Raw genomic sequence first — 12,500 nt, forward strand, 5'->3', positions numbered from 1 at the left:
ATACCTTTACTAGTCCTGTATTACTAGTCCTGTATTAACAGACCTTTACTGGTCCTGTATTACTAGTCCTGCATTACTAGTCCTGTATTAACAGACCTTTACTAGTCCTGTATTAACAGACCTTTACTAGTCCTGTATTAACATACCTTTACTAGTCCTGTATTACTAGTCCTGTATTTACAGACCTTTACTAGTCCTGTATTAACAGACCTTTACTAGTCCTGTATTAACATACCTTTCCTAGTCCTCTATTAACATACCTTTACTGGTCCTGTATTACTAGTCCTGTATTAGTTGACCTTTACTACTCCTGTATTAACAGACCTTTACTAGTCCTGTATTAACATACCTTTCCTAGTCCTCTATTAACAGACCTTTACTGGTCCTGTATTACTAGTCCTGTATTAGTTGACCTTTACTAGTCCTGTATTAACAGACCTTTACTGGTCCTGTATTAACAGACCTTTACAAGTCCTGTATTAGTGGACCTTTACTAGTCCTGTATTAGTGGACCTTTACTAGTCCTGTATTACTAGTCCTGTATTAACAGACCTTTACTAGTCCTGTATTAACAGACCTTTACTAGTCCTGTATTAACAGACCTTTACTAGTCCTGTATTAACAGACCTTTACAAGTCCTGTATTAGTGGACCTTTACTAGTCCTGTATTAACAGACCTTTACTAGTCCTGTATTACCTTTACTAGTCCTGTATTACTAGTCCTGTATTAACAGACCTTTACTAGTCCTGTATTAACAGACCTTTACTAGTCCTATATTACTACTCCTGTATTAACAGACCATTACTAGTCCTGTATTACTACTCCTGTATTAACAGACCTTTACTAGTCCTGTATTAACAGACCTTTACTAGTCCTGTATTAACAGACCTTTAATAGTCCTGTATTAACAGACCTTTACTAGTCCTGTATTACTACTCCTGTATTAACAGACCTTTACGAGTCCTGTATTAACAGACCTTTACTAGTCCTGTATTAACATAAATTTACTAGTCCTGTATTAACAGACCTTTACTAGTCCTGTATTAACATACCTTTACTAGTCCTGTATTAACAGACCTTTACTAGTCCTGTATTAACAGACCTTTACTAGTCCTGTATTAACAGACCTTTACTACTCCTGTATTAACAGACCTTTACTAGTCCTGTATTAACAGACCTTTACTAGTCCTGTATTAACAGACCTTTACTAGTCCTGTATTAGTGGACCTTTACTAGTCCTATATTAACATACCTTTACTAGTCCTGTATTACTAGTCCTGTATTAACAGACCTTTACTAGTCCTGTATTAACAGACCTTTACTAGTCCTGTATTAGTGGACCTTTACTAGTCCTGTATTAACAGACCTTTACTAGTCCTGTATTAACAGGCCTTTACTGGTCCTGTATTAACAGACCTTTACTGGTCCTGCATTACTAGTCCTGTATTAACAGACCTTTACTAGTCCTGTATTACTAGTCCTGTATTAACAGACCTTTCCTAGTCCTGTATTTACAGACCTTTACTGGTCCTGTATTACTAGTCCTGTATTAACAGACCTTTACTAGTCCTGTATTAACAGACCTTTACTAGTCCTGTATTAACATACCTTTCCTAGTCCTCTATTAACAGACCTTTACTGGTCCTGTATTACTAGTCCTGTATTAGTTGACCTTTACTAGTCCTGTATTAACAGACCTTTACTAGTCCTGTATTAAACAGTTCTTTACTAGTCCTGTATTAACAGACCTTTACTAGTCCTGTATTAACAGACCTTTACTGGTCCTGTATTAACAGACCTTTACTGGTCCTGTATTACTAGTCCTGCATTACTAGTCCTGTATTTACAGACCTTTACTAGTCCTGTATTACTAGTCCTGTATTAACAGACCTTTCCTAGTCCTGTATTTACAGACCTTTACTGGTCCTGTATTACTAGTCCTGTATTACTAGTCCTGTATTAACAGACCTTTACTAGTCCTGTATTACTAGTCCTGTATTAACAGACCTTTACTAGTCCTGTATTAACAGACCTTTACTCGTCCTGTATTAACAGACCTTTACTAGTCCTGTATTAACATACCTTTACTAGTCCTGTATTACTAGTCCTATATTAACAGACCTTTACTAGTCCTGTATTAACAGACCTTTACTAGTCCTGTATTAACATACCTTTCCTAGTCCTCTATTAACAGACCTTTACTGGTCCTGTATTACTAGTCCTGTATTAGTTGACCTTTACTAGTCCTGTATTAACAGACCTTTACTAGTCCTGTATTAACAGACCTTTACAAGTCCTGTATTAGTGGACCTTTACTAGTCCTGTATTATTGGACCTTTACTAGTCCTGTATTACTAGTCCTGTATTAACAGACCTTTACTAGTCCTGTATTAACAGACCTTTACTAGTCCTATATTACTACTCCTGTATTAACAGACCATTACTAGTCCTGTATTACTACTCCTGTATTAACAGACCTTTACTAGTCCTGTATTAACAGACCTTTACTAGTCCTGTATTAACAGACCTTTACTAGTCCTGTATTAACAGACCTTTAATAGTCCTGTATTAACAGACCTTTACTAGTCCTGTATTACTACTCCTGTATTAACAGACCTTTACTAGTCCTGTATTAACAGACCTTTACTGGTCCTGTATTAACAGACCTTTACTAGTCCTGTATTAACAGACTTTTATTAGTCCTGTATTAATCGACCTTTACTCGTCCTGTTTTAACAGACCTTTACTAGTCCTGTATTAACAGACCTTTACGAGTCCTGGATTACTAGTCCTTTATTAACAGACCTTTACTAGTCCTGTATTAACAGACCTTTACTAGTCCTTTATTAACAGACCTTTACTAGTCCTGTATTACTAGTCCTATATTAACAGACCTTTACTAGTCATTTATTAACAGACCTTTACTAGTCCTGTATTAACAGACCTTTACTAGTCCTGTATTAACATACCTTTACTAGTCCTGTATTAGTGGACCTTTACTAGTCCTGTATTAACAGACCTTTACCTGTCCTATATTAACATACCTTTACTAGTCCTGTATTAGTGGACCTTTACTAGTCCTGTATTAACAGACCATTACTAGTCCTGTATTAACAGACCTTTACTAGTCCTGTATTAACAGACCTTTACTAGTCCTGTATTAACAGACCTTTACTAGTCCTGTATTACTAGTCCTGTATTAACAGACCTTTACTAGTCCTGTATTAACAGACCTTTACTAGTCATGTATTAACAGACCTTTACTAGTCCTGTATTAACAGACTTTTACTAGTCCTGTATTAACAGACTTTTACTAGTCCTGTATTAACAGACCTTTACTGGTCCTGTATTAACAGACCTTTACTGGTCCTGTATTACTCGTCCTGCATTACTAGTCCTGTAATAACAGACCTTTACTAGTCCTGTATTACTAGTCCTGTATTAACAGACCTTTCCTAGTCCTGTATTTACAGACCTTTACTACTCCTGTATTAACAGACCTTTACTAGTCCTGTATTAACAGACCTCTACTAGTCCTGTATTAACAGACCTTTACTAGTCCTGTATTAACAGACCTTTACTAGTCCTGTATTAACATACATTTACTAGTCCTGTATTAACAGACCTTTACTAGTCCTGTATTAACAGACCTTTACTAGTCCTGTATTACTAGTCCTGTATTAACAGACCTTTACTTGTCCTGTATTACTAGTCCTGTACTAACATACCTTTACTAGTCCTGTATTAAACAGTTCTTTACTAGTCCTGTATTAACAGACCTTTACTAGTCCTGTATTAACAGACCTTTACTAGACCTGTATTAACAGACCTTTACTGGTCCTGTATTAACAGACCTTTACTGGTCCTGTATTACTAGTCCTGTACTAACATACCTTTACTAGTCCTGTATTAACAGACCTTTACTAGTCATGTATTAACAGACCTTTACTAGTCCTGTATTAACAGACCTTTACTAGTCCTGTATTAACAGACCTTTACTAGTCCTGTATTAACAGACCTTTACTAGACCTGTATTAACAGACCTTTACTGGTCCTGTATTAACAGACCTTTACTGGTCCTGTATTACTAGTCCTGTACTAACATACCTTTACTAGTCCTGTATTAACAGACCTTTACTAGTCATGTATTAACAGACCTTTACTAGTCCTGTATTAACAGACCTTTACTAGTCCTGTATTAACAGACCTTTACTAGTCCTGTATTAACAGACCTTTACTAGACCTGTATTAACAGACCTTTACTGGTCCTGTATTAACAGACCTTTACTGGTCCTGTATTACTAGTCCTGCATTACTAGTCCTGTATTAACAGACCTTTACTAGTCCTGTATTACTAGTCCTGTATTAACAGACCTTTACTAGTCCTGTATTAACAGACCTTTACTCGTCCTGTATTAACAGTCCTTTACTAGTCCTGTATTAACATACCTTTACTAGTCCTGTATTACTAGTCCTGTATTAACAGACCTTTACTAGTCCTGTATTAACATACCTTTCCTAGTCCTCTATTAACAGACCTTTACTGGTCCTGTATTACTAGTCCTGTATTAGTTGACCTTTACTAGTCCTGTATTAACAGACCTTTACTAGTCCTGTATTAACAGACCTTTACAAGTCCTGTATTAGTGGACCTTTACTAGTCCTGTATTAGTCCTGGACCTTTACTAGTCCTGTATTATTGGACCTTTACTTTAGTCCTGTATTACTAGTCCTGTATTAACAGACCTTTACTAGTCCTGTATTAACAGACCTTTACTAGTCCTGTATTAACAGACCTTTACTAGTATTACTACTCCTGTATTAACAGACCATTACTAGTCCTGTATTACTACTCCTGTATTAACAGACCTTTTACTAGTCCTGTATTAACAGACCTTTACTAGTCCTGTATTAACAGACCTTTACTAGTCCTGTATTAACAGACCTTTAATAGTCCTGTATTAACAGACCTTTACTAGTCCTGTATTACTACTCCTGTATTAACAGACCTTTACTAGTCCTGTATTAACAGACCTTTACTGGTCCTGTATTAACAGACCTTTACTAGTCCTGTATTAACAGACTTTTATTAGTCCTGTATTAATCGACCTTTACTCGTCCTGTTTTAACAGTCCTTTACTAGTCCTGTATTAACAGACCTTTACGAGTCCTGGATTACTAGTCCTTTATTAACAGACCTTTACTAGTCCTGTATTAACAGACCTTTACTAGTCCTGTATTAACAGACCTTTACTAGTCCTGTATTACTAGTCCTGTATTAACAGACCTTTACTAGTCATTTATTAACAGACCTTTACTAGTCCTGTATTAACAGACCTTTACTAGTCCTGTATTAAGAGACCTTTACTAGTCCTGTATTAGTGGACCTTTACTAGTCCTGTATTAACAGACCTTTACTAGTCCTGTATTAAGAGACCTTTACTAGTCCTGTATTAGTGGACCTTTACTAGTCCTGTATTAACAGACCATTACTAGTCCTGTATTAACAGACCTTTACTAGTCCTGTATTAACAGACCTTTACTAGTCCTGTATTAACAGACCTTTACTAGTCCTGTATTACTAGTCCTGTATTACTAGTCCTGTTTTAACAGACCTTTCCTAGTCCTGTATTAACAGACCTTTACTAGTCCTGTATTAACATACCTTTACAAGTCCTGTATTAGTGGACCTTTACTAGTCCTGTATTAATAGACCTTTACTAGTCCTGTATTAACATACCTTTCCTAGTCCTCTATTAACAGACCTTTACTGGTCCTGTATTACTAGTCCTGTATTAGTTGACCTTTACTAGTCCTGTATTAACAGACCTTTACTAGTCCTGTATTAACAGACCTTTACAAGTCCTGTATTAGTGGACCTTTACTAGTCCTGTATTAGTGGACCTTTACTAGTCCTGTATTACTAGTCCTGTATTAACAGACCTTTACTAGTCCTGTATTATTGGACCTTTACTAGTCCTGTATTACTAGTCCTGTATTAACAGACCTTTACTAGTCCTGTATTAACAGACCTTTACTAGTCCTATATTACTACTCCTGTATTAACAGACCATTACTAGTCCTGTATTACTACTCCTGTATTAACAGACCTTTACTAGTCCTGTATTAACAGACCTTTACTAGTCCTGTATTAACAGACCTTTACTAGTCCTGTATTAACAGACCTTTAATAGTCCTGTATTAACAGACCTTTACTAGTCCTGTATTACTACTCCTGTATTAACAGACCTTTACTCGTCCTGTTTTAACAGTCCTTTACTAGTCCTGTATTAACAGACCTTTACGAGTCCTGGATTACTAGTCCTTTATTAACAGACCTTTACTAGTCCTGTATTAACAGACCTTTACTAGTCCTGTATTAACAGACCTTTACTAGTCCTGTATTACTAGTCCTGTATTAACAGACCTTTACTAGTCATTTATTAACAGACCTTTACTAGTCCTGTATTAACAGACCTTTACTAGTCCTGTATTAAGAGACCTTTACTAGTCCTGTATTAGTGGACCTTTACTAGTCCTGTATTAACAGACCTTTACTAGTCCTGTATTAACAGACCTTTACTAGTCCTGTATTAGTGGACCTTTACTAGTCCTGTATTAACAGACCATTACTAGTCCTGTATTAACAGACCTTTACTAGTCCTGTATTAACAGACCTTTACTAGTCCTGTATTAACAGACCTTTACTAGTCCTGTATTACTAGTCCTGTATTACTAGTCCTGTTTTAACAGACCTTTCCTAGTCCTGTATTAACAGACCTTTACTAGTCCTGTAATACTAGTCCTGTTTCAACAGACCTTTACTAGTCCTGTATTAACAGACCTTTACTAGTCCTGTATTAACAGACCTTTACTAGTCCTGTATTAACAGACCTTTACTAGTCCTGTATTACTAGTCCTGTATTAACAGACCTTTACTAGTCATTTATTAACAGACCTTTACTAGTCCTGTATTAACAGACCTTTACTAGTCCTGTATTAACAGACCTTTACTAGTCCTGTATTAGTGTCCTGTACCTTTACTAGTCCTGTATTAACAGACCTTTACCTGTCCTATATTAACATACCTTTACTAGTCCTGTATTAGTGGACCTTTACTAGTCCTGTATTAACAGACCATTACTAGTCCTGTATTAACAGACCTTTACTAGTCCTGTATTAACAGACCTTTACTAGTCCTGTATTAACAGACCTTTACTGGTCCTGTATTACTAGTCCTGCATTACTAGTCCTGTATTAACAGACCTTTACTAGTCCTGTATTAACAGACCTTTACTGGTCCTGTATTACTAGTCCTGCATTACTAGTCCTGTATTAACAGACCTTTACTAGTCCTGTATTAACAGACCTTTACTAGTCCTGTATTAACAGACTTTTACTAGTCCTGTATTAACAGACCTTTACTGGTCCTGTATTAACAGACCTTTACTGGTCCTGTATTACTAGTCCTGCATTACTAGTCCTGTAATAACAGACCTTTACTAGTCCTGTATTAACAGACCTTTACTAGTCCTGTATTAATAGACCTTTACTAGTCCTGTATTAACAGACCTTTACTAGTCCTGTATTTACAGACCTTTACTGGTCCTGTATTAACAGACCTTTACTAGTCCTGTATTAACAGACCTTTACTAGTCCTGTATTAACATACATTTACTAGTCCTGTATTAACATACCTTTACTAGTCCTGTATTAACAGACCTTTACTAGTCCTGTATTACTAGTCCTGTATTAACAGACCTTTACTAGTCCTGTATTACTAGTCCTGTACTAACATACCTTTACTAGTCCTGTATTAAACAGTTCTTTACTAGTCCTGTATTAACAGACCTTTACTAGTCCTGTATTAACAGACCTTTACTAGACCTGTATTAACAGACCTTTACTGGTCCTGTATTAACAGACCTTTACTGGTCCTGTATTACTAGTCCTGCATTACTAGTCCTGTATTAACAGACCTTTACTAGTCCTGTATTACTAGTCCTGTATTACTAGTCAGTATTAACAGACCTTTACTAGTCCTGTATTAACATACCTTTACTAGTCCTGTATTACTAGTCCTGTATTAACAGACCTTTACTAGTCCTGTATTAACAGACCTTTACTAGTCCTGTATTAACATACCTTTCTAGTCCTCTATTAACAGACCTTTACTGGTCCTGTATTACTAGTCCTGTATTAGTTGACCTTTACTAGTCCTGTATTAACAGACCTTTACTAGACCTGTATTAACAGACCTTTACAGTCCTGTATTACTAGTCCTGTATTAACAGACCTTTACTAGTCCTGTATTATTGGACCTTTACTAGTCCTGTATTACTAGTCCTGTATTAACAGACCTTTACTAGTCCTGTATTAACAGACCTTTACTAGTCCTATATTACTACTCCTGTATTAACAGACCATTACTAGTCCTGTATTACTACTCCTGTATTAACAGACCTTTACTAGTCCTGTATTAACAGACCTTTACTAGTCCTGTATTAACAGACCTTTACTAGTCCTGTATTAACAGACCTTTAATAGTCCTGTATTAACAGACCTTTACTAGTCCTGTATTACTACTCCTGTATTAACAGACCTTTACTACTCCTGTATTAACAGACCTTTACTAGTCCTGTATTAACATACATTTACTAGTCCTGTATTAACAGACCTTTACTAGTCCTGTATTAACATACCTTTACTAGTCCTGTATTAACAGACCTTTACTAGTCCTGTATTAACAGACCTTTACTAGTCCTGTATTAACATACCTTTACTACTCCTGTATTAACAGACCTTTACTAGTCCTGTATTAACAGACCTTTACTAGTCCTGTATTAACAGACCTTTACTAGTCCTGTATTAGTGGACCTTTACTAGTCCTATATTAACATACCTTTACTAGTCCTGTATTACTAGTCCTGTATTAACAGACCTTTACTAGTCCTGTATTAAACAGTTCTTTACTAGTCCTGTATTAACAGACCTTTACTAGTCCTGTATTAACAGACCTTTACTAGTCCTGTATTAACAGACCTTTACTAGTCCTGTATTAACAGACCTTTACTAGTCCTGTATTAACAGGCCTTTACTGGTCCTGTATTAACAGACCTTTACTGGTCCTGTATTGCTAGTCCTGCATTACTAGTCCTGTATTAACAGACCTTTACTAGTCCTGTATTACTAGTCCTGTATTAACAGACCTTTCCTAGTCCTGTATTTACAGACCTTTACTGGTCCTGTATTACTAGTCCTGTATTACTAGTCCTGTATTAACAGACCTTTACTAGTCCTGTATTACTAGTCCTGTATTAACAAACCTTTACTAGTCCTGTATTAACAGACCTTTACTCGTCCTGTATTAACAGTCCTTTACTAGTCCTGTATTAACATACCTTTACTAGTCCTGTATTACTAGTCCTGTATTAACAGACCTTTACTAGTCCTGTATTAACAGACCTTTACTAGTCCTGTATTAACATACCTTTCCTAGTCCTCTATTAACAGACCTTTACTGGTCCTGTATTACTAGTCCTGTATTAGTTGACCTTTACTAGTCCTGTATTAACATACCTTTACAAGTCCTGTATTAGTGGACCTTTACTAGTCCTGTATTAGTGGACCTTTACTAGTCCTGTATTACTAGTCCTGTATTAACAGACCTTTACTAGTCCTGTATTAACAGACCTTTACTAGTCCTATATTACTACTCCTGTATTAACAGACCATTACTAGTCCTGTATTACTACTCCTGTATTAACAGACCTTTACTAGTCCTGTATTAACAGACCTTTACTAGTCCTGTATTAACAGACCTTTACTAGTCCTGTATTAACAGACCTTTAATAGTCCTGTATTAACAGACCTTTACTAGTCCTGTATTACTACTCCTGTATTAACAGACCTTTACTAGTCCTGTATTAACAGACCTTTACTGGTCCTGTATTAACAGACCTTTACTAGTCCTGTATTAACAGACTTTTATTAGTCCTGTATTAATCGACCTTTACTCGTCCTGTTTTAACAGTCCTTTACTAGTCCTGTATTAACAGACCTTTACGAGTCCTGGATTACTAGTCCTTTATTAACAGACCTTTACTAGTCCTGTATTAACAGACCTTTACTAGTCCTGTATTAACAGACCTTTACTAGTCCTGTATTACTAGTCCTGTATTAACAGACCTTTACTAGTCATTTATTAACAGACCTTTACTAGTCATTTATTAACAGACCTTTACTAGTCCTGTATTAACAGACCTTTACTAGTCCTGTATTAACATACCTTTACTAGTCCTGTATTAGTGGACCTTTACTAGTCCTGTATTAACAGACCATTACTAGTCCTGTATTAACAGACCTTTACTAGTCCTGTATTAACAGACCTTTACTAGTCCTGTATTAACAGACCTTTACTAGTCCTGTATTACTAGTCCTGTATTAACAGACCTTTCCTAGTCCTGTATTAACAGACCTTTACTAGTCCTGTATTACTAGTTCTGTTTCAACAGACCTTTACTAGTCCTGTATTAACAGACCTTTACTAGTCCTGTTTTAACAGACCTTTCCTAGTCCTGTATTAACAGACCTTTACTGGTCCTGTATTAACAGACCTTTACTGGTCCTGTATTACTCGTCCTGCATTACTAGTCCTGTAATAACAGACCTTTACTAGTCCTGTATTACTAGTCCTGTATTAACAGACCATTACTAGTCCTGTATTACTAGTCCTGTACTAACAGACCTTTACTAGTCCTGTATTAACATACCTTTACTAGTCCTGTATTAACAGACCTTTACTAGTCCTGTATTAGAGGACATTCACTAGTCCTGTATTAACAGACCTTTACTAGTCCTGTATTAGCAGACCTTTACTAGAAAATGCAATTTCTGCTCCCCTCCCAAAACATCTTCCCTCAGCTTAAGAGAGTCTTTCCACCTCATTCCTTCCACCAATCAAATTGATTCAATTCACTGAGTAGTATGGAGATAGGAGCTTTGAATAGAAAACTGTAACGGCTCAATTGGTTGTACACTCGTATAGAAAGAAAGGTTTCTCTGTTTGTCCCAATAGGAAAACACTGGTTACAGGAAGATCCCTGTGGTATCATTCATCAGATATAAGGGTCTCTTGAAAGACCATATTAACGTTTTTTTTAACCAAAACTTAACTTTTAATTCTGTTTTTTTATTTATTTTTAAATTTGTATGTCCTTTCTCTATCAATCCAGGTGCACCTGTCTGTCAGGATCCTTCGATATGTCACTTTAGCCCCTCGAGGATGCCTGACCATGCTTCATCCCTAAGCAGACAGACAAAGCGGCGCCGGGTGGACATCGGGGTGAAGAGGACTCTGGGAAGTGTAGTGTTTTCCAGAGCAAGAGAGAACCTCCTACTCAACGCCATGAACCAATCCCACGGCCCCAAGCAAGACGGAGACTGCTCATTGGTTCCTCACAGCTATGGTGGGTCCAATGGGGACGGAGCGAAGTCGAATGTTCTCCGGAAGCTTCTGAAGCGAGCGAACTCGTACGAAGACGCCATGATGCCTTTCCCTGGCACCACCATCATCTCTCAACTGCTGAAGAGTAACATGGGGAAGAATGGAGACAGAGAGGGAGGCTTCCAGGTATACACACACACACACACACACACTGTACACACACTGTACACACACTGTACACACACACTGTACACACACACTGTACACACACTGTACACACACACTGTACACACACTGTACACACACTGTACACACACACTGTACACACACACTGTACAAACACTGTACACACACACTGTACACACACTGTACACACACTGTACACACACACACTGTACACACACTGTACACACACATGCTGTACACACACTGTACACACACTGTACACACACACACTGTACACACACTGTACACACACACTGTACATACACTGTACACACACACACACACTGTACACACACTGTACACACACTGTACACACACACTGTACACACACTGTACACACACACTGTACACACACACTGTACACACACTGTACACACACACACTGTACACACACTGTACACACACACTGTACATACACTGTACACACACACACTGTACACACACTGTACACACACACTGTACATACACTGTACACACACACACACACTGTACACACACTGTACACACACTGTACACACACACTGTACACACACATGCTGTACACACACTGTACACACACACACTGTACACACACTACACACACACACTGTACACACACTGTACACACACTCACTGTACACACACTGTACACACAATGTACACACACACTGTACACACACACACACTGTACACACACTGTACACACACACTGTACACACACACACTGTACACACACTCTACACACACTGTACACACACTGCACCCACACTGTACACACACTGTACACACACACACTGTACACACACACTGTACACTGTACACACACACACTCTACACACACTGTACACA

The 12,500-nt window shown here is 37.4% G+C and overlaps 1 protein-coding gene across 1 annotated transcript in view; it reads left to right on the forward strand.

Annotated features, from left to right (window-relative positions):
* The window catches only part of LOC112237309 (prospero homeobox protein 1-like), a 75,422-nt gene that overhangs the window by 5,610 nt on the left and 57,312 nt on the right, over positions 1-12,500 (forward strand). The window contains exon 2 of the mRNA XM_042330271.1: positions 11,236-11,633. Within this exon, the coding sequence (XP_042186205.1) occupies positions 11,286-11,633 (348 nt within the window). The 5' untranslated portion in view covers positions 11,236-11,285. The remainder of the gene's footprint in view (positions 1-11,235; positions 11,634-12,500) is intronic.

This window comes from Oncorhynchus tshawytscha, linkage group LG11 (genome assembly GCF_018296145.1).
Source record: "Oncorhynchus tshawytscha isolate Ot180627B linkage group LG11, Otsh_v2.0, whole genome shotgun sequence".
In the NCBI taxonomy this organism is placed as follows: domain Eukaryota; kingdom Metazoa; phylum Chordata; class Actinopteri; order Salmoniformes; family Salmonidae; genus Oncorhynchus; species Oncorhynchus tshawytscha.